This window comes from Centruroides vittatus, unplaced genomic scaffold, assembly GCF_030686945.1.
Source record: "Centruroides vittatus isolate TY-2023 unplaced genomic scaffold, ASM3068694v2 contig_299, whole genome shotgun sequence".
Classification (NCBI taxonomy): domain Eukaryota; kingdom Metazoa; phylum Arthropoda; class Arachnida; order Scorpiones; family Buthidae; genus Centruroides; species Centruroides vittatus.
Genome location: NW_027121909.1, coordinates 765,398 through 789,877, shown reverse-complemented (window position 1 = coordinate 789,877; position 24,480 = coordinate 765,398). Strand labels below are relative to the sequence as shown.

Below are 24,480 nucleotides of genomic sequence, written 5' to 3'. Positions count from 1 at the left end.
GAAAAATTTCTACAAAGCAACCGAATGCATTCTTAAATAATGGCCGTTACAAATATTCGTGGATGTAGCGATAATAAATGGTTTTAAAAATATCCAGAGATTCGTAGAATAAAAATCTCTTTGGCATTTACTTTCTACCCGAATTTATACCTTTATATTTTATCTTAATAGCGAGATTTTTATTTATTTGCAAAATAGTATTTTTCAAGACATAACTCGAATTTTAAGTGGCTCTCTATGATAAATATAAAGCTTAGATTAAAATAATAACAGTTTTGTTCTATATTTCAATATGTTCTTAAAATAAATAGTATTATAAAGTATGTGTTAAAGATAAAAAGATTTATTTTTAAAATTTTAAAAATGTAAAACTAAAGATCTGGAAAATATATGTAAAAATGTAATTAAAAATAAAAATATGTGTTAAAATAGTCTCAAAATGCTTCTTGTGTTATTTTTTAACTTTAATTTAATTTCATAATTCAAAAATTTTTTAAATAATAAAAATATTTGAATTTTTTTAATAGAATGAAGAATATTTATATATATTAAGCATATGTAAAACGGAGTATATAATAAGGAACATATAAAAATAATATTGTAATTTACATAGTAAAACAAAGAATGTAATGAAAATATACATTTTTAAGAATAAATGTAATAAATAATTTTCAAGATGCTTCATTAATAGCATATTCTAAGAGTATTCTAAGACTTCAGGAAATTCAAAGCGTATTTATATACTGTATAACAAAATTATTTTTATCTAATTAAAATTTAACGAAAGCTTTACTTTGAATAATTATTTATTAATTTTAATTATGTGTTATAACGTTTTTAATAAAGAATTTTCAATTTAAAAGTTATTCTAGCGTTGATTAATGGCATTCATTGTATTGGTTTACATCAACAACGAACGAATATTTTATTATTCTTGACTTCTTCAATCGAAGAGTTTATTTAAAATGTAACCCATATCATTGTTTTTAACCCACTTTTTTACCAAATGCACTATTTAACCAGTTTCCAGGCCAAATATATGAATGACATTCTCTTTGGATTAAGACATTGCCAATTCACCTGTTCGCTCTCACGGTTTGAGTCACGCGAATTCGACTCCCCTTACCTAACTTTACTCTTCTGAATGTCAAGAAGGGATGGTTCTTCTTTACCCCCAACTTTTCGTGCATGTTTATTTGTTTTCTTCCCCTACTTTCGACTTATTCTTATTTGTTTTATAAAATCTTCTCTATTATAGTAGTCTATACGAGTTCCCATTTAAGAAACACGAGCTTCTCTTTATGGTATGCCGCATCCGCATCCTTTAACTCTAGCATCCCTATTCAGATATAGAGAATAGGAAAGATGTGATTAAGATACGTTTAACGAGTTTAAACGTCCTATTCGAGGTAGTATTTTAGCTTCGCGGTTATTTCTCTTCTCGTCACGAAAAGGGGGAAGAATGAGAGAGAGTAAGAGCTTGGACTGAGTAGAAATTAACCAGGGCTACCTTCAGTGAAAATTTAATAACGCACAACCTCCATTGGACGGCTATGGTACACGTCCCCCATCCAATAAATTGATTACGAGGTTGTCACCTCCAGGGTAATGGAAGTGGCAGTTTGGGGAACATCTTTCGGATATCCCCATGTGCCGTCAGTTAGATCTTAACTTTGTACTCTGGGACATCAGTTAGATCTTAACTTCTTTTATTTTATTTTATTTTATTTTTTTTATATCCTCTCACACTGTTTGCGATTTGTTTTCTTTGGTTTATCCTTGGTAAATTGTCTTGATGAGATTGCTTATAATTCTGATGCAGAGGACACAAACTTATCGGTAGGAATTTTTTATGATTTATGTACGAAACTGTAAGAAATAAATTAAAAACTGATTTTTTGTCATTTTTTTAAAATATAAAATAACTTGAGAAACGTGGTAAGTGACAAAACTACATCGTTGTGAAATATGTTAAGTTATATTTTCTAAATTTAAAATAAAAAATAAAATTACGAAATGATAAAGAATAGCCAAGATAAAGCCAAAAACCAAGATTAGTTATGAATATTAAAAATATTTAGCGATATAACACTCAAATTTTTTCAAAACTTCGTACTCCTGCCACGAAATATAAAGATTTCCATAAGATGTTTTAGAGTAATTTAGAATGAAAATGTATACTTAGTCTATAAAATAATCCTGAAAATTATAAAATTTTAGCAGAGATTTGAAAGTATTAATTGAATGCATACGGCCAGAGAAACGGATAATGTGCTAACATAAGCATTTTTTTCTTTTTTTTTAATCACTGAAAATAATTGAGTCTTTTCAGTTAATACATTTGTCGAATTATTATTTTTTGTACTAGAAATATAAAAATTACATTGCGGTTACTAATGAATTATATATGTGAGCTATTACTATATTTTTTCCACGATAATTATGTTATTATCCTATAGGAGAAATCTCGTCTTTTGTATTAAAAAAATGTTAACATAAATAATGGATGATTATTATCGTGCTGTAATATAATATAACTGTTTTAACATGTACATTTTCATGTCGAAATTTTTGAGAAGTAATTTTTTTTATTCAATTAAAATAAATTTTTATAGAAAGAAACAATTTTTTACAGAATAATCAGTTTAATGGTTGAGGTATGTTTAATTAAAAGAAATTACATTTAATAATACAAATATATTTTACAAAAATTTTAAGATTTAAGAACTTAGATAAGTAGTAAAATTTAAAAATATACGGTATCAAATTAAATATATAACTTTCTAGGAGAGATTTAATATAAAAAATCAAGATAACATCAATTATGCGAAAAATATCATATAGTTTGGTGTATTTTTGTATTACATTATATACAACACATGTACTGTACAGTACGAGTCTGTCTTCACCATCGATGGCTTATATTTAAGAATAGGAAGAACAGAATCTCTGTAAATTTATAAGTTATGATATTTAAGTCGATGATTTAAAATATTCGGATGAATAAATTAGTTTGTAAAGGCTGTTAAAAGTCGATCGAGTGTTTATTCTAAATGCTATCGATTTTGCTGCAAATACAGATAAATAGATTCGTTATTGCTTTTTAAAATAATCCAAAGCCGTTATTGATCAGACAAAACATCAAAAAGATCAAATTTTAACCATATTTACGCACCCAAGAAGAGTTTCTCTCATTATAAACTATGGCATAATTTATTCTACATATTCGCTATAAAATGGCTTATTATTTTTTCTCCATTCATGTGTAGTGATAAAATATTTCCTTTTAAATTTTGTCAACATCTTCCACTTATAATTTAGTTATAATTAAAGTAATTATTTTTTTTTAAACATTTCTGAATTGCTTACATTATCTTGTTTTCCTAACGAATATTTTTCTTTTTGAAAGGTTCTTTTAGAATAAATTCAACTGATATGAAAACGACACAACATAGAATTTGATATAATTTAAAAGATAAATTTAATAGAGCTTATAGGATAAATTACTGGCTTACTTATCATTAAAAATACCCAAAATCATATTGTTTTAAATGTAGAATTTAGAAAAAAATATAACATTGCAGCAGGTGGTTTGAATTTTGCTCTTCTTCAACTGTAATATTATTACTTTATTGAAAATTGCAGTCTGTATTTATTATTCGTGTGTTTAAACGAAATATATGAAATAAAAACAAATTAAATTTAGAGGTTGAATAATTTTTAAAATTATTTTACACAGATTTAATCAGTTTTTCCATCGTTTTATGTACACTTTTAATCGAAATTTTTACATCTTCTGCTTAGATTCTGATTAAAAATTTGATATTTTTACACAGTTTGATCGAAATTTTTATAATTCTATTATGCAGTTTTATTAAAGTTTCGTATATAACGAGTAAAAAATCTACGAATTATAACTTTGTAAAAAATTGAATATTGAATATTTTATTATAAAAAGTTTGATCAAAACTGAACATAAACGTATTTACAATTTTCATCACAAATGTTAACGAAATTTTGGAAAATTCTTATTATAACAGCATTTTATATCACGGAAGATTTGAATCATACACATTAGATTAGTTTCGGATTATAATTCTTACGTAAAATTATGAAAAATTTCGACCACAATTAATATGATCAGAATTTTCTCTACCTCTTTTGTTTTTATTGTGTAAAATTGATATGAAATTGAGACGGATTCAGATATAATTGTATACTATAATATAGAAGTTTTGATCATAGCTACATTACCAAAATTGAAGCAAGCATTTTTTATATTTTTCTAATGTAACTATAGGATGAAAATACTTGGGTTTTCATCTTTTATTTCGACATTCGAACCAACTTAGGAGCTGCAGAAGTCCTCTTCCAGCGGCTCTTCATTTCCATTAGAATCTTCGATTCTAACAGAAGTGTAATTGTTTCATCGATTCTCGGTCAGGGCGAGACAAAGATGAAAAGGAAAATCATAACCAGAGAGAGAGAGAAAGAGAGAGAGAGACTCTTATCGATCACTTCTGTTAGTAAGGATCAGTAATTACGGTAGGCAAAACCGGACACTGGAACTACTGACGCCAACTGAATAGCTAATGAGCGACAGCGGGCGATTTCTACGTGACTAGCAATTCTACCTCCGTTCTAGTTAAGATTTACGATTTATGATAAGAAATATGAGAAATAAAGTCGGCCTGTTTCAAATATCCAACCGTCTCGTAAAGCTATTTTTAAGTTTTAATAAAATTCTATACCGTTTTTTACCGTTGCTAAACTAATTGTTTATTTCCTCCGATTCTGTGCCTGGAGTTTGTAGTTTGAACTGTTTTTTTATGTCTAAACGAAGTCTAGTTCGAAAATTAAAAGTTTCATTTTTATGTTTAAAATGTAAGGATTTTCTGGAATTAAACTGGTATTAATTTTGAATATGTAACTGCTGTATCAAACGTCACGAAATGGTGGGTTTGGTAGAGCTACAGCATGCCAATTTATCCATTTCCGAATCGTTGCAATCAAGTATATAATCTATGACTTGCATTATTGATGTTTGGTACTATTCTACAAAATTAGATCTACTATCAACTGAGATAGAGTTTACCTCAAAGTTTGTTTTTGTAATTGTTTATATACATTCTTTATGACATTATGTCGTTATGAATTTATAGGAAAGATTTATATTAACGACTTTTTAAAATTACTTAGAGATTTTTTTTCAATTAATTTTAGGATACAAATTTCTTAAATCTAGTTCTAGATTTTGAAACATTTTTGAAAAATTAGATTATATATGCCATTGCCAATTGTATAATGATCATTTTCATTATAGAGTACTTTCTCGTTGTGTAAACAGCTGAAAAATTTTGAAATTTGAATAGTTATTTTACCGATATAATTATAAACGGAAACATAAGTAATATTGAAATTAATGCAACATTTAAGATGTAGGATTAAATAAATTATTAAAATTTTCAATCCTTCGGAGAATATATAAGGTAATGTATATACAAATTTGAAGTTTTTATCAAAAAATTGGAAGATTATCATTTAATTATCATTCTTAGGGTTTAAAATTGACATATACGTAAATATTTTCAAGATATTCTAGATAAGTTTATTAATATCTAAAATTTGAATAATAAAATATTTAAGTTAAATTTATTTTAAGAATGAAGTTAAAAATAGTTTTGAATGTAGGACGCATCAAAACTTGAAAAGTTCAATTTGTATAGATTTAATATTATTTAAATATATATGTTATGCTCAGAACTTGCTCGGTGAAGTTACATATAGTAAATATTTATTTTAAGATTTTTATTTAAAGCAAATATAATTTTTAAAAAATTCTCCTAAAAATTTGCTAATTTTCGAAGAATAGAATTAATTTTGTTCAGGAAAAAAATCTGTATTTCGTCTAATTATTTACGTTACGTGTCCTTAAAATATTGAATCTTTTCTTATCGCAACCGGGATACATTATGTTTGAATGAAATATTTTGCTATCCGCTAGAAAGAATGGAAGAAAGAGGTCCACCTTCACGAACCTCAGATTTATTCTCCTTGATTTTTCACCGGGGATTCATTAGAGCAAGATGTATGTTCACCTGTACCAGCTGCTCTCTGGAAACTGTAGGATCGGATAATCGACCCTGTGTCAACATTACTCTCTTTTTTCTGGACTCATATAACACGAACGAGTCACATTGAACGTTTCAGACAAAACTATACCCTAGTAAAAATAAATTTAAAGAAAAATTTAACGTAAAATCTTTATAATTTTATACCAGTTTTAATAGATGGATAGAAGCGTCTTCGCGTGTTTGAAGGTTACATCGTCTTTCGTTTCTTCGGACATCGTTTACAACCTGAGGCTAACAGATGGAGAAAGGAAGAGAGAAATCTCCCATCCGCATCACTCTTCAAACTAGGGGCATTAGTTTAATGGTGATAATCCCTATCCCAGCATGCATGCACCGCCGACTCTGCATGTCCATTAAGCGTTGCCAGCTATCGGTTGCGATGTCAGCTACACCTGGACCATGTGATAACGCCTCTCTCGAGACCCGTTTAGAGTCCAAGGTCGCTGTTTCTCTCTGTCTGGTTCGATAAAATGAGGAATTGAAGCACAGTTAAGAAGCGTGATCAATTTTTTATCCTCCTTTGCAATCAGGTTTTTCCGGTTTGAAAGATGCTTAAAAATTTCATATTGATGGTATTAATTATGTAAAAACGTTACGTAGGTTACGTAGGAATCTTAGAAACATAGGTTTTTTTTCTGAAGTGATAAAGTCAACAAATTACTCTACTAAGTCGCAATAGTTTTCCAAATTTGGTAGCGTGATCAATTGACTCGACTCCTTCATTGCCAATTTATGCAATTGGCTAATTGTGCGGTTTGTGGAATAAATCTGTTCGTGACGATCGATCGATATTATGGTTGATTTAGTCTAGAGAAGTATTAATTAACTCGTCTAAAAAATTAATAAAATAATAAAAATATAAAAATAAGTTTTAATAAAGATGAAAATCTGTTTAATAAAACTACAAGTTTATAATTTATAGTGTTCTTTTTAATGAACAGTCGAAGTGAAAATGTTCGTAAATTATATTTAATTTAGGCGATTCAATTGCTCTTAAGATTGATTGAATATTTTAAGAAGATTATTTAGTTTTTCTCAACTTTCCAGATAAATATTAAAATTGATTTTAATGTAGTTTATTAATAGAATATTCTTACAATGACTTGACTTTTTGGCTTAAATATTTTTAAATATTCATTTTTAGACAGAATTCTGTATAATTATTCAACCTGATTTTTTATAATTAATAAATTATGTGATACTGTTTTAACATTACGTAATTTTTTTATAAAAAGCAATATTTTTTTATTAAGTGATATTTTTATTGTAAGATAGCATACAGTCAATACGTATTATATAATAATTAAAACTGTAAATTCATTTATCGTTGCGTAATTTATTATTTTAAATAATACTCGTTTATTTATATATTAATAAATGCTATTTTTAATCGTGATATAGAACTTACGTAGCTTTAAAAGCATAAATTTTATTTCATAATAAAATAAATATAGCATATTGAAAGACATAAATATTGTAAAATTATACACTGTGTCACCTTCACTCACATCTCTTTACTTTTACGTGTGGCATATTTAATTATTGAATATATATTTTGTTTTTCGTTAAATAGTATTAACAGCGCATTGCTTAATAGTGTTATGATATATTTACTCCGTTTTCTACGTTTTGGTATGAGTTTAAGCTGTTGTAGGTCTAATTCTAGAGTATTTGCATAAGTATACGTTGCCTATCCGAACGAGATAATAGCAAATGAAAATCGAAGCGATGCGTAGGGGTGTCTAACCGATAGAATCCAACCGGGAGTTGATAATGTCGCTAAATAAATAAAATGCTGTTTTTATTAAGGGGTCCCTTATCAATCATTCATTCTAATGTAAAAAAAAGAGTTAGCACGTGTCACCGACATCCAATTGAACTGAAATGCCACTGACAATTAACCCTAAGTACAGACGAAGCTTTCACTCTTGCAAGGCCACAGTAAATGAACCCAAGCACGGATACAAGGAAGCTCGTTATAGCTTACGTGCGGAGTCGCCGTATTGATTGGCATCCATGCCTTAAGGGCGGAGACCGGGCATTCAGTACAGTAGGAGTGTGGGGGAGAGGAGTTTTTCCCCTCGACACATCGGCACGCCAACAATTAGAGAGGCTCCTCGCAATTCGGCTCTTCTCTACTCTCCTGCAAACCCACTCTCTGGCTCCTGTTCTACCTTTTTTTTTTTATTTTCTCTTTTTTTCTTTTTTCGTCGCTCGTTTCTTTCTCCGATTATTTGATCCGTTTCTGGTGAGAGAAAGAGAGGAATGCGAATCGATTCATTAAGAACGGCTTCGTTGGAAATACTATATTTGTGTATATGTGTATGTGTGTGTGTGTGTGTATGTATAATGTGTGTATATGTAGAAGGAGAGAGGGAGGGAGAACAGACTTTACCTAGATTCTAACAAGTATCTTATTGCTACAAATTCAGAAATTGAATGAAGAATGCGAGAAGGGTTAGTTGTAACTACAAAACCACTAATTGAAATGGGATTCATTGCCTTGTAAAGTGGTTCGTGTGGCTGGATAAGTGTTATTGACGACTCCTTCAGATGAGCAAAAGCTTCTTTGTGTATGTGTACGTGTGCATAGGCCCATGTATTGTTTTTTTGGTTTTAATATATCTTATATGCCGTATGCAACGCGTGCCAAGAATTGAATTTGGTAGACTGCCTGCTTTAGGTGCACAATTTATTGATTAGTTTTGCTTTCGGATCAGTACTTAATTTTACAAATGCTAAGTTTCTTTGAAATTTTTTAACTTTATTTATGAATTCTTTGCCATGCTGATAATATTCAATGTATTATAACGAAAAGGAAAAAAATATCCTTTAAAAATAATCAAATTTTTTGAAGAGAATTTAAATGCTTTTTAATATAGTATTTTTATATTTTATAAGATATACGAGAGATGTTTTTGAAGATTAAAATATATTTTATTACATTAATAGTAAACTTATAAATTTATATCAAGAAGTTGAAGGAATTTTCGAATTTTGAAATATATTCAATCGCTTTTAAATAAAATGAAGTGAAGAAGCATTTAAATTTTAATTTTATATTATGAGAATTTTATGATATCATAGCAGAATTTATCGTAAAATTAATTTAGATATTTTCTTCTCTTCTACTTGAAGATTCTGAAGCATTAATTATATTAAATTTAAATTAAGCTGTTAAAAACTCTACAAAGTGGAAAGCTTTAACAATAAAAAGCTTTTTTAAGTTTAATTTTAAAATTCAGATGATGTAAAATGCAATGAAGTAGTTTGGATCAGTTTTTTTTTTCATGTGTAAATGAGGTTCTCCACCAAAATCAATAGGCCTACTGTAAAATTAAACAAGATCTATTTCTCAAATAGTGTGAGAAACACAAAATTTGTAATTTTGTTTAGTAATAATATATAAATTGGAAATAAAATTGATTTTTATTCTCTATGCAAGTTCATTACGTTTAAATAATCAAAATAATGTAGAAATTCAGATTAGAGAACATTTTCTGTAATAATTATTCTTTTTGAAAATGTTTTATTGAGAAAAGTAATTTTGATTTTAAAGTATTTTTCTAGAATTGTTCTAGAAAATAAAATGCTCTATTCTGTTTTTAATTGTGATTTTATATTGATTTCACGTGTTTTGCTAAGCGCACAGTTGTGAAATTGAGTATTGTTTCTTTTTTTAACATTAATTTCGTGTCAGTTTCTTCATTTACGTGTTTAACAAGGCACATTATTGAAAATAATGATAGAAACAACTAATTCCAGAACACACTTAAATACTATCTTAGATTTGAAGAAAAAATAGTATTACGAATAAGTTTTTAAAATATATTCTTTAATTCCTCTTTATATTAATTATTAAAAAGTTATTATTTTAAATTTTAACGGGAAATTTCAAAATAGGAATATATATAAACGGAATAGTAAAGGTGGTCGCCTTTCAAGTTTGGTTATCGTATGCTGATTTTCAGAATATAGTCTAGATCAATATTATTCTCGAACGAAGTCTGAAAGTCTCCTTAATGTCACTCATTGGGGAACGTAAGTTAGGGCAACCTGGCGAAAACAACGGTTGCTATGGTTACTGGAAAATAGACAACCGTTCCTATGGTTACCATATTCACTCGCTGTGTTTGGAAGGAAATCGATCTTCTAACCCTTTCCTCTCTCTCTTTCTCTCTCCCTACTCTTAGACTCGTCCGCTCCACTAGTTACATTCTAGAATTATACCCTCTTCCCTTCCACTTATTAGGGGCAACTCCCGGTGTGTCAGTTAAACACACTTTGTCTCCCAACCAGTTATTGAACATAAAACCTTGCTATAAAATAATACAATGCCAATTATTATACATAAATTGTTCTTCTGGCGACTACTTTATTAATCTAACCTACTCTTTCGTATAAATATTATAAAGTCAGAAACTCAAACGACTCATTTAAATCTCCCATGAAGGAAAAGAAAGATTCGATTAATGTCAGCTTAAATTAAATAGTCAATTCTTAATTTCTCTCGATAAATCTAGGGAGTTTTGTAAGGATCATTATTGTTGTCTGCACGATAAAGAGCAATTACAAAACCGACCTAAAATGTGCGGCAACAACCATTAAAGATATTTATCTTTGTCAAAAGTATCTGGTAAAGACGTCGACGTAGACTGAACGATAACACTGTGTTTCTGGCAATATTTGTGTTGAAATTTGTTTTCTTCTTCAACAAAACAAGTAGAAAAAATACTTGGTATTTTATTTGTTGAATTAATTTTGAAGTGTAAAAGTCGGTAACTCTTAAAATATATCTTTAGTTAGATTCTTAAACACGTGACTCGCATTTGTATTAAATAAATAACCTATAAGAGTGTATTCTAGTGTTCTGTGATGATGAAAGCCATATATATATATATCTAGATCTGCTCATTTTTAATGTTCTTATAAATTTAGGAATTTTAGAATTTATATACGATATTAATTCTACTTAAAGTGTTTAATGTGTCGTATTTTTTCTTTGTTAGGGAATCGTCTCTTCATTACCCAGAAGAATGAACAAAGTAAGTATACACAGCTTCTCCTTTCTACTATCCATTCGAAAAGAGAATAACGCTATTAACTTCGAATTATTCTTTTATTGTCATAGTTTCGAATGGAACTAGGACGAAATTCAAATATTGTTTTCGCATTAAAATTTGTAAAATCGAATTTAAAAACTATTTTTCAAAAATATCGTAATGTTTTTACTACATTAAAGTAGAAAAAATATATTTAAATAAGATAAGAATTATATATTGTTTAGAACAGACGTATATAGTTTACTGTATATTGTAGATATAGTAGTGGCCCGAAGCCAAGTATAACAAAGTTTTAATTAGAAAGTTTCTAAATTAATTGATTAAGTATACCTTTATTAATAGTTATAATGTAAGTATATTGATGTGTATTGAACTTTTATTATATTTTAAGCGATAGTTTAAGAGTATTAAGATCTTGGAAAAAATTCTTCATTGTTTCTAACTGAGCACTTTAAAGTGTAATATGGTAAAGTGAAAAACTTCTCGATAAGATTTAAGAAAAGTTTATAAAGGTAAAACCATAACTGAGTGTCGAGAAGAATGGTTGGTGAATTTTCTTATGATTCATTAATATCTCAATCCTCGCTCTACCTAAAGCACCCAACTCGGCCACTCACTCACTTCTCTTAATCTTCGCTTCTAACTCAAGTTTCCTTCTGCCAGGCGTGATTAATTTGTCTCGATGATCGATTGCCATCGCCTGGTAACTATGGTAGTGTGGTTCCACTGAAATTGAATTCACTTCCGGTTCCCTAAGTTTTCTCTTTCAGTTCCGTTTTTAGTTGTAGAAAAGGCATTGCGCTTAATACTTTTTCGAATGGAGATCCTTGAATTTATAAACCTTTCTGACTCGTTCGATTATTTGAGATTGACGCCATTTTTGTCTGTACCACTCACAAAGTTATATTTTTTCTTGTCGTTAAAAGATTTAAATAATTAACATTTGATTGGAAAGCTGTTAAAATGCTTAATTCTCCCATTTTTAAACAACTCTAATATGAAATTATTTGAGCCATGAGATGAATTTATTAATTATCTTGTCAAAGAATCTAAGAGTTGTTAGTTAAGAGGAATGCAGAGAACCGTTATCTGAAGAAGCAAACCCTCCAGAGTTTAATGTCTTTTATCCATAACAATGCCTTCTATGCTTGGAAGAAACTGGTCCACAAACGCCAATCAATCATCTTAGCTTCAATGACGTTTTTGACATAGCAGCTAGTTTCGCAATACGGTAATGTGGCCAGGAAGTCCATTTTGGACGGTGACGTTTCGGCTCCATCTTTTTCAATTTTGGCACAAAACATTTAGAAATAAAATTCTTAAACACTACTCTTACTAATTCATCTTAATCATTTGACGTGTTCTCGAATTATTTTTCTTAAATTCCATGTTCTGTTTTAATAGTAAATTCGTCGTAGTCTTCGTTTTTTTCGTTTTTCTTTTGTATGTAAACGATGTAAGAGACATTTAGATTAGTTAATTAATGATGATATCGGTTAATGGCATCTGCAAAAAGCATTTCTTGCAGTTGTTGATCAGCAGACAATCACACAATTCATCTTCGTGTCTTGGCTGCACTGATTGGATCCCACCACAAGCAATCGGTTGCTGACTAGAAAGAAGACAGAACTGGACAGGGGAAGCTTCCAATTAGGACTAATTCCCATAGGATAACCAGAAGCTTTCTGCACAGTCGAACTACCATTCTACCATGAACGCAAACACATCCTGAGAGATTTGTTTTAATCGAAACGGAAACCCAATAAAAGAGGAAAAACATTTCAGAGAAGATTGGACAAAATTAATACTGCTGATTTTATATAAACATATATAAATTATAGATATGAAAATGGAATTAATTCTATTTTATAATCGTCGAAGTATTTTTACAACAATTATTTATCTTTCATGGGAGTTAAAATCAATTTAATTCAGTTTCGAGTTTTTCTTCTGATAATTTAAAAGTACGAGTAAATCTTATTAATATTTTCCTTATACGCATATTTAAAAAATATTCTTATAAATATTTCATATATTTTTTAATATAAAAGATTGCGATTCTATTAAAATTATCTCGAATTTAATATATGTATTTTAAATATGCTATCCCTTACATGCAGCTTTGTTGAAACGGTAATATTAATTACCGTATTCATAACTATCTTTTAATTTCGTTTATAAAAAGGCTGATTATAATAAATATTTTAATTCGTCTTTTATCATTTTAATTGAAGCGAGTGTAACGAATCTGGAAACTGCAAATTATCTAGTCAAAACCAAGGTTATAACTACACAGTTCATTTTATTAAAGTATTTAAGCGCTAGTTGAAATAGCCTGATTCTTTATCTCTTAACTAGAGAAACAAATTCAACATTTCTTATAGATTTGATCCCATTTACTTCTAGATAAGTCTGTCCGCCAGAAAGAAGAGCCTAACGAAAGAGTAAATATTCAGAAAGAATAGTGTTATTTATTTAATTAATCTGCACAGTAAAACAACGTAGTCACGTTCGGATTTAAAAGATTTCTTCTAAATTAAACCTTTTCTGAAGTCTGAAAACGTGCGAATCTTTCTCTCCTCCGAGCTCCAGATTCTTATAATTATAATTGTATTTACGGAAGTGGGGAGAGGAGCATCTCTCCTATCTTGTTGCTCCGGAGGATGCATTGGCAGATGTACACAGAAGAGAGGAAAAAAAAAAATATCAAAGAGAAAAAGGATGAGACGAGTTGGTCGTCGACGATGATGACCGTGATCGGAGCGACCCCTGCGGCCAAACTGAAGGAATTCCATTAGGACGAGAATAGGAAAGAGATGGATGGATAGCAAATGGATTCCAAGATTTGAAAACGATGGAGAAAAGAAACCAGTCAGGGGAATTACAGATTTTTAACACGGCTCTATCTTAATGTGATGAATCTATGTTTCATATACGCTAAATAACATATTCTACTTTTCTAGAAGATAAAATTATATCTATCTAGAATAGAATTAATTAAGCTTCTTTTCCAGACGAGGTGAAAGAAGATTGAAGATTCCACATGGTGTCTTCTCTTTTGACATAGGCCTGTTTTTTGTCGATGATTCTGTTAAATTTCTATTACAAGAATTCAAAATTATGAAACTCTGTTCTTATTAATTTTTATAACGGATTAATATTCTTTTATTTGTCTTTCAATAGTCTTATACAGGTGAATCCGCGCGTGTTTAATTATATAAAATTGGATAACGCCCCGACGAATTTTGGTGAATTAAACACAAACAATTAGTATTTAATCCAGAGAAAAAATGAGAAAATTTTTCGTTAATCTGATATAATGCGATGTTGATAAAGGAGGATGATTTAATCCTATCAAAAGAGGTGCTGCGATAAATATTTCGTACTTGTAATCTTCTTCCTGCATGATTTTGCAAGTAAAGTACTATTTTCTGATAGGTTAATTTCGTTTCTAAAATCATTTTAAAGACAAATACATTCAATTTATATTTAATAATAAGAGTTTAAAAAGTTTAATCGATTACAATTTACGTCTGTAGACGATCTTGTTAACATAGTAGATGTTATATTTCCTACACTTTCAGAATTGCTCGTCATTATTCTTGTGCGGAAAAAGAGATATATACAAAAATAAGAACTTAAAAGAAATCAAATTTTATAACTAAAACTCTTTTCGATCACCGGAGGCAGTAGTATCCGCGTTTTCATTTAGATTTCAAAACTTAAAACGGTTAATATCATTCCTGTGTACACAATTGTCGAAACTATTTGGGTCCAGTTGCAACCATACACTGCAGACGTTCCAAATTCCTATCTTTTCTTTCTTTCTTTTCCAGGTTGAAGATATCAGAAGAAGCACCCGATCTAAGGGCCCTCCAGGTAAGCGTTGCCATGACAACTATTCCTCCCCTCCTTTTTCTCCTCTAGTGATCAATCATTTTCTGGGAGCCGTATCTCGAGAGAGAAAGAGGGAGAGAGAAAGAGAGAGAGGAGGCAACGCTGCCAGTTCAACCCGTCACTGCTCGGCACCAGAGCCTCGCAGCACTTCGGTAATTACTCGAAACGAACGGGAGGGTGGGAAGGAAGCCGCTAGACGCGAGAGGGGTCGACGAGGAAGGAAAGAAAGAAGAAATAAAAGAGCCGAGATGTCATCAACTGTGGGAAAGTCCGCCACCTGAAGCAAGAAACAACGGGTTTTCCATCTGCCGTCGAAAGAAATTGACGTCAAGAATCTTTGGGAGGGGGTCGTAAGGCTAGAAATCGAGGCGTTATTGACTAAACTCTAAAAGGCCAAATATCTAGAAACGAGAATGTAAAATTGACCAACTTTAAACTCGATACAGAACCGAGTGAGATGTGTGCAATTTCTAAATCTTTTATTTTATCGTTAAGAGAAACTAATTCTTTAGCTCTTTAAGAAAAGAAATTAACATTGGAGAATAAGCCATAAACTTCTATACGGAATTTAATTCAAATAGCCATTATAATCTTAAGAAAATAATAGAGGGCAAAATTAAATAATAAAGTTTTTATTAATACAGATAGATCTCTAAAATATACACAAGATATCATTTATAAAGGATTTTAATGAAGGTGAGATGAAGAAATAACGGTCTTAACGATAATTGGTTGTTGTAAGCAAAGTACAACCTTATCACTAACTATTTTAAATTTGAAATTTTTTTCAATTAATTAGCATTAAGACAATCATATTTTCAACTAGTTATCATTAAAATTGCCATGTCTTTACATAATCACCATTAAGACAATCAATATTTTCAACTAATCATAATTAAGATAGTGATATCTTCTATCAGTTTTCATTAAAAACTTTATCCTCGATATCTCGTGTATATCGCAGAGAACTGCCTATATTTATAACAATTTTTATTGAATTTTATCAACTGTTTATTGATTATTGTCTAGTAAGTTCTCAATTAAATTTTAAAATCTTATATTACTAATCACGCTAACCTCCCTTAAATTACTACTAATGAGCATAATGTATAGCCCTTATATTTTTTATTTTTTGTCATCTTTATATCGAACTGGGTTTCTTGTTTTGTTCTGAAACCGTTCGATCTCTCCAGCGCTAATCGAAGTTCTAACTTGTTCAGCTGTAGGACCTCTCCCTCTCTCTCTCTCCTCTCTCTCTCTCTCTCTCTGCCTCTGTACATCTCTTCAACGAGCTTGAAATGTTCAGGAAAAGGAAAATTGCAATCGTTTGACTCGAATCTGATAACAATCGTTTCTGGTAAGAGAATTATTCGTTATATAAAATCCTGAAAATTTTATTTAGCACTATAAAAAAAGACAATTATCGAGTTTAACGAATTTATCTCATGCACATTCTTGTTATTATATTTACTTTTTATATGTTATAACTTTGATTATACGTTTGAAAATAGTTTAAAGGGAAAAATTAATGCTAATTTTATAAATGGAATATATTTAATAATCTTTTAAATACATTTTATTAATTTTTTGAGTAATAAAATATTTATTACGTTTACAAAGGCATTTTTATTGTTTTTTTCTATGGAATTTTATTGAAAAGTTTAAACAAATTTGTTAGACGCATTTTACACATAACTTATAAAAGATTAAGTTCGAGTTTTCTTAAATTTTTATTCAGAATTTAGTCCAATTTTAAATAGATTTTTAAATCGAAAATCGTATATAATTATTATCCGAAAATAACTTTTTTTTGTGTTTCTTCCGATCGTTTTGTTCGAATTTCGATATTGAATGATGCATCACCGATTTCAAAATCATACAAATCACACACGCGTTTGTCTAAAGTTTTTTTTTTTTTTTTATAAATATCCAATTTTATAAATATTGAAGTAATACAAACTATGCGATGCTAACTGTAGCAGAAATAATTAATGAAAACAAATGATTAAACCGTTTTTATGTCAAAATTAAGAGATGTTTACTTAATGGCGACTAAAAAGTACGTAAAAATGCATTCGATTATATATTGTGCAAAAACTTTCATTTTTGAGGATGGAAAAGTAAGATTTTCTCAGAGATGTGTCGCATGAAAGACTCGATTTAAACGAATTAACGATTTTCTTTTATAATAGTTAGAAATTATAAATATTTGGTTAATGTTACCTTAGGTGCCAAGATGGCGGCTCGTCTCTGATTCCAGCAAGGAAACAGTGGGACGAACGTTCTAACCTAACCTAACCTAACCCATTCTAATAATTTGGTTACTAATAACTATGGTAATTTATTAGAATAGGTTAGGATAGGTTAGAACGTTCGTCCCACTGTTTCCTTGCTGGAATCAGAGACGAGCCGCCACCTAAGGTAACATTAACCAAATATTTTATAGTCAATTTTGACATTTTTCCATTTTCATTGCTGATTACATTCATATAAAATTGCATGCTTCTAGCCCTTCTGTTTACCATTATTAATTATTTCGTTACTATTGTCTTCTAAGACTATAACGTCTATTATCATACGTAGAGACCGATTTTATTAATAGGTTGAAAATGTGAATAAGAATTTTATTGTAAAATTAGTTAATTACAGTATTGTATTTAATGTTAAATAAAGAATAAAATCTGAAAATCGGTAATAACGAAATAATTAATAATGATAATGTTCATGTTTCTGCTTTGTGTAGTTATATTGATTAAGGCTATTATTTTTTATGTTGTCGAATTTAACACATTCTCTTTCGTAATAATTTACATCAACTGTTATATTTAAACCACTGTTGGTGTTTATAATTAATAGACACCTTTAAAATATCCGAAATAATAATATAATTCTTGCAGATACAGACGAAAACATGCTAAATTAGCTCGAGAAAACTTATTATCTTCGTCTATATTAATGATACAATATTATTTTATCGTGTAACATATTCAAATCCGATTAATTCGTGAGAATTGCGCCTTTTAAAACTATATTTTAGAAATTTATTCAGGAATTTATACGAATGTGCGAACATAAGGAAAATGCATATTTTTATGGTAATTAATTAATATTAATTTGTAGAATTTTCAATATAAGGGGGTTACAAATGTAGATTATTTAAATTTTAGTGTGAATTTAGAAAGTTTTGAAAGTAACGAATTATATTTTTATTGTAGTATTTATGAAACCGTGCCGGTGCTTATTCTGCAACTTGAACACAAACTATAGTCCGAGAAAATACACCATATAGTTTGTGTTCAAGTTGCAGAATTATATTTTGTTGAAAAAGAAACGTTATTAACTAATCTATAAGCAAAATCTATAAAATATCGATAATCCAGGATTAAAACGGATTACAGATTTATAAGACGAGAATCAGACTTGAAAAAATAGATCGAAAAAACTGCAAGATATCTGAATATATTTGTGGCACTTGAAAACCAATGCCGTTTGATCTAGTTTTGTTTCATGTTTAAGCGGATTCTACGGATGACATTGGATTACCCATAACTTAAGCTATCAGAAACAATGTGACTTCCTAGATACTATCGTATAAAACATCTCTACTTGAATAGCATTTACTAGAGATCTTACAGAAGGAATGGAAAGCCATTTTCAAAGTTGTTTGCTTTAATTACTTTGAGTAATATAAAAAAATTATGTAATGAAAATTCATATAGGTTGGTTTAAATTCAAAAATCCGTTTAACGTATTAACGTAAGAGTAAAGTATTATGGAATACGATAAAAAAAAAAGCGCAATTTTCTAATATGAAATGAAGGAAAAAGATTAATTTGCATGAATTTTATGCACGTATAACAAATTTTTACTTCGCTTTTTGCATGAAGAGCATTTGCTACTCTTTATACATATCATGTAGACGTTCTTAAAAGTTAGTGAAATTATTGCCGCATATTCGTACTATATTAGAATTGTTTAGAATAACGCCAAGAAATATATTTGTTCGACTATATTTTAACACAGACATTAGTTGCCAAAAATTATTCTACTTATTAAAAGTAAACTTTTTTCTAAATATCAATAAAATATTTACATGTTTTTATATCACTTATTTGCAAAAATAAAATTAATTGATATTTTCTAAACTTTAGTTTTTGATAATTTTAATAAATTTTATGTTTAAAATATTAAAAAAATCAAAATGATCAAGAACAGAATATATTATAGCCTATTAATTAACATTATAGACTTTAATAACCCGTTTATTTTATTTCTAAAATTTAACTTTTATGTATTAAATTATAAAATGTCAGAAAAATATCATCAAAATTTAATAAATATAATTAATTAATTTTCCTTTTTTTATTTAATTTCTAATATTTTTATTAATTTAAAATTGTGAAGTAATATTAGCACTACGAAGAACTTTGATCGTATGAGCAAAATGCAAATCGAATGCAATTTAATGGATTTTGCGTATGGAAGATGACTTTCATTTAACGAATAAGGATGTCGTTTAATTCATTTATATACTTAAAAAATATAAATGATTTTAATTTTATTAATACTCATCCACAAGTCAGTCTTTTAAATTATTTATTACACTGAAAACAAAACGCATATCAACTTGAATGAAGATATAATTATTTTTCTAATTTATACAATTTAAAACTAATGATCAAAACTGTTTCCTGACAAATTTTAAGTTGAAATTTGTACACAAGAATATCTAATAACATTATAAATAGAGCTATATGGAAAATAAAATCCCATAATATATATAAATAATTACATTCTAAATAATTTATCGAAATATTTGTTAATTTTGAGATATTATTTTTAATTCGATAATTATTGATTAATATAATAATTATCATGATCGACTTTTATATGCATAACATATGCCTCGAAGTGTAACTTACGCATTTATATGAATTTCTAAAATTGATTCACAAGTTTTCTGCTTCAGATGATTATTAATGATTTTAAAAGTTAATTTTTATATAATCGAAAATTTACATTGCTTGAAATAAGACTTTTAATTTTGATTAATATAGTTACCTTTAAAAAGTAATTATTTAGTTATTAATTAATATAATTTCAATATTTGAAAAGATAATTTCTTAAATAACATGAAATGTTTAGCTATTGGTTTTAAATGACGACATTTGTAAAGAGTTAAACTTTAATTTTCTGAAATTTTTAAACATTTCTAATAAATATACGTATCGATATTGAAGCAAAATGTTTTTAGTGCTACAGGACATACAATTTTCGCTTCATTTAATGTCAAGTTATAGATAAAGATTTGGTAACATCATAAAAATTTAAAAAAATAATTCTCTGTTCTCCTTTATCTTAATTTAATATCTTATAGTTATTTTCCGTAAATTAATCAAAGTTAATTATATTTAATTTATAAAAATAGTTTTTAATGCGATAGTTGCCTTAAAGTCAAGTCGAAAAGGTGAAGATGCTCTACTTTACTTCCCGTATAGCATAACCTCAATAACATTCGGGTATTGATGATTTTATTTTTCGAGAATTTTTTTTTCGGTTGGGTTAGAAGTAGTTGTTCAATTCTAATAACCCGCTACGTCGTTCTGCGTAACTGGGTAGTTTCCACTCGAACCAGTGGTCTGGAAACTTCGCGCAATGACACTACTCCGCAAGGCAATGTAGCTCGGCAGTGAAGCAACCAATCCAGGCACAATGTTCTCTTCTGTACGGAGCACTTCACCTCCTCGTCCGGGTTATTGACTGTACCAGTTAGCATGCAAATAGGAACTCGGTTGAAGGAAAGGGGGTAATTTCGCGCGCGGAATTACTGCAGTACCAGCCTCGAGAAGAGTAGCAGTCAGTAATTTGGCTTGGCAAGGACGGGGTCACCATTAAATATCCCCCCGTCTATCGAGAATCGATACGAGAGCATGTGACCGGAACTATGCCTCGGATTCGTTTCAAAATAACACAAATTAGTCATAATACCGTACATGCAATCTAGTAATGTTGCCCTGCTACATCGGATACGTGCCATTTTAATTAAAATTGCAACAGTTCGATTCTTCACTTACATATTTTATATTGTCTGTTAGAGCGAATAGGCCATAAATAATTATTAAAATATAAAAAAGTAATCGTAACTGATTTATAGTTACTTTATTTTCTATAAGTTTATATAATTTCAACAAATTTATATAAATATAAATTTTAACTAATAAGGTGTCTATTATTTTAGAATAAGAAAGCTGGAAAAGTTAATTTAAATAAATAAAGGTATTTTAAATTTAAATTAATTAATTTTTATAAACAGGCTGTATGAATATAACTATATGAAAGCGATTACATGGAACGAAGTATGTGAAAATTGTGAAAACGGCGGTGTGAAAATGATTGATTTCATGAATATAAGTTATGAAAATGATATATAGAAGTGTGTGAAGACGATTATTTGAAAATAACTGCGTACTAATAACTAGATAAAAATTAACTGATGAAAATATCTGAATAAAAATAAGCGCATGAAAATTATTTTCTTAGACTTTAATTCTTTTAAAATTTATTTGGTATAAAGCTGAACTTATTTTTCTCTTTTTTGAATATTTGAAAACACGTTATATTTAATGTAAATGCCAAAATAATTATTTTACAAACAAAAGTCGGAAAATTTTTTGAGAGAAATTTGAAACTGGTGAAATCAGTATATTCGTGTTTTAACCTACTGTAATACAGATGTACTTTTATTTGGATAAGGCCCACGTGCAATAAATTTTTTTGTTTTATTTTTCGAAATATTCCGAAATGGTTTAGCTTAATCTAACAATTTGTATCCTAACCCTCGCGAGTACACAAACCTTTATTCTTTGTTACTATGGTAACGCGGATTTATCGTTATCGTTCACGTGATCTTCCTCTTCCTGTTCCGGTCTCGGTGTCCGGAAACCGGAAGCGAGTTGGGTTCGACCTCCGTTGCCCGGATGGACGCTCCCATCCAATTATACACTCCATCAGACTGCGTAATTTGATTATCCAGTCTTTTCTAGTCCATATCAAGACACACAACCTCGTTAGTTATTCAGCAGCCGATAAACTTAACTAGACTTGGACCATCCGTTTCTTTTTGTTGATGCATGGAAAACGAATGCCCAAATTAACATCCTCTTCCGTTTCTCCCAAGCATTTAAACCGTCAGACCTGTTTTTTTCCAACTGCCAACTTAATGTGAGGCATCATTGAACCGAAATAGTCGTTTGCTGTTTTGCGGGCGATCAAAGATGATGCGTAAGAGAAAAAGTTTACGAAAGAAAGAAATGAGATATTCTACTTGCTTATCTATTGTTTTATCTAAACATTTTTTATGTTGTTAGAGTAGATGTATATTTTAAAATTCAGCAAGTTTTGAATTAATTCAGTCAAATCTTAATTCCTAGTGATCCATATTCAAATTAAACGCTAATCATAAATCTTACGATTTCATATAATTTCATTAAATCTCACAGAGATTTGTGTGATGTCTAAAATTATTAATCTTCTTTTAAAATGCTTCAACTAAATCCGAGCATCTTCTAAATTAAATCCACAGAAATTTCAAATTAAAATTCCAATGAGTTTAGCACTAAAGTCCAAAAATTATAAATAATTCAAAATAATAAAAATTAATTCTGTGAAACAAAATATAAAATAAACATGAAATGAATCCCGAAATTCTATAACATAAACAAATCATTGAAAAGATTGATTTTAATTAACAACTGTAGAAGAAAACAACACTTGAAAAGTAAAATTTAAAAAATAATAACTCGATATTTAATAATATACAGAAATATCCAGTATAATTATCTAACCTTCAGGAAATTAACTATTATTCTCACATTATTTTAAGTGAAAATAAATTTTTTTGTTTTTCTTTTGATTACAAATTGATAAATAAACTTGAAAAATGAAAAATTAGCTTAGAAACGTTTAGTTTTGTTCGTTATAATTAATAGCATTATGGAAATTTTTAAATGAATATCTATTATTTACTCAGATAAGAGGAATAATAATAAGCGCTAGCTCCTGGCCAATCATTCACAACTAATGCGAATTGATTCGAGAACAATGAAGAGAATCGTTGTTCCTATAAAAATTTCCATTTGTCTTGTTTGTAATCGTTTCTGCAGTTTTTCTTTTTTTCTTAATCGTCAATGAAGAAAACGTAATCCTAGTTTTGTATTCTAAGCGATACCCAACCATGACAACCTAATGATATATTCTTGTATGTATATATAAGAGATGGGATTCTTTACCTTTCGATAAATATTATACAGCACAGAATAGTAGAATATTCTCTGAAGAAATTAAGGTAAATACATATCTTAATTTCTTTAGAGACTATTCGTCCAGAAAGAGCATTTCTTAAGACTTCTTGAAATTCAACTAGGATTCCGCATCTTAGTGCAGGTCGTTTACCTTACTTCGTTGCTAGTCTGGAGAGTTGCGCGCGTGAAAAGAAACGATCCCTTGTCCCAGATCACTCTATGGATCTTCCAGGTGACTACCGCTTGAGTCTTCTCGGCACCAATTTGTCGCTCTGTCGATCTCGGATTCCCATTGGATCAGCTAGTGGAAATCGTTGTACTCTTCTCCAACGACTTGCCTCTTATATCTTCAGGATTAATATCGTTACATGTTCTTCATTGACATTAAAATTAATTCTCTTTTATAAATCGTTATTGAAGTAAAGCCGACAGAAGAAATGGCTTGTTGACTCCTTTAATGGCTTCGGTGAAAATCGAGATTTTTAATGCTGCCTCCGTTAGTCTTTAATCACCTGATGTGAGATCTTCTCTCTTTTTTTTATTGTTGTATCTTTAATAATTAATAGATTGCAAAGATTTGATGCAATCTCTGAAAAGGCTAGAGTTAAAAAATGATTAGAAAAATTATCTTTATTTAATACAAAAACATAAGTTGGTAGATATATCTACATTCACGCAGGAACGTATAAATTTTTAATTTGGCAATTTGAAACTACGTACTTTAGTATACCCCGTATACCCCCTCTTTTAGACGCAATATAATTATTATTAGCGAATATATTATTACGATAATTTTTAAATATCTTTCTTTAACTTGTTCTTCAGACCAAGCAAGATGCTCTGACGTACAGTACATTTAAACAGATCATGATGAGTTTATCAAAGAAGTAGATGGGAACTCCATTGGAGAAAGATGACAAATATTCGAATTACATTAAAAGTAATTTTTGGTTGGAGCTATTTTCTTATTTGCGTGCGCGAAGAGAAGACTTGCATGTTCCACAGATCTCTTAAAATGTGTTTTATTGCGAATTCAAATATTACAGATCTCAAAGTTTTACACTAATTAGAAGCGAAATGGAGAGA

The 24,480-nt window shown here is 29.2% G+C and overlaps 1 protein-coding gene across 1 annotated transcript in view; it reads left to right on the top strand.

Moving 5' to 3' along the window:
• Positions 1 to 24,480, top strand: part of LOC136972617 (myelin transcription factor 1-like protein) — a 149,054-nt gene that overhangs the window by 61,648 nt on the left and 62,926 nt on the right. Inside the window, 2 exon segments of the mRNA XM_067267195.1 lie at positions 11,144 to 11,179; positions 15,034 to 15,076. Of these exon segments, the coding sequence (XP_067123296.1) occupies positions 11,144 to 11,179; positions 15,034 to 15,076 (79 nt within the window).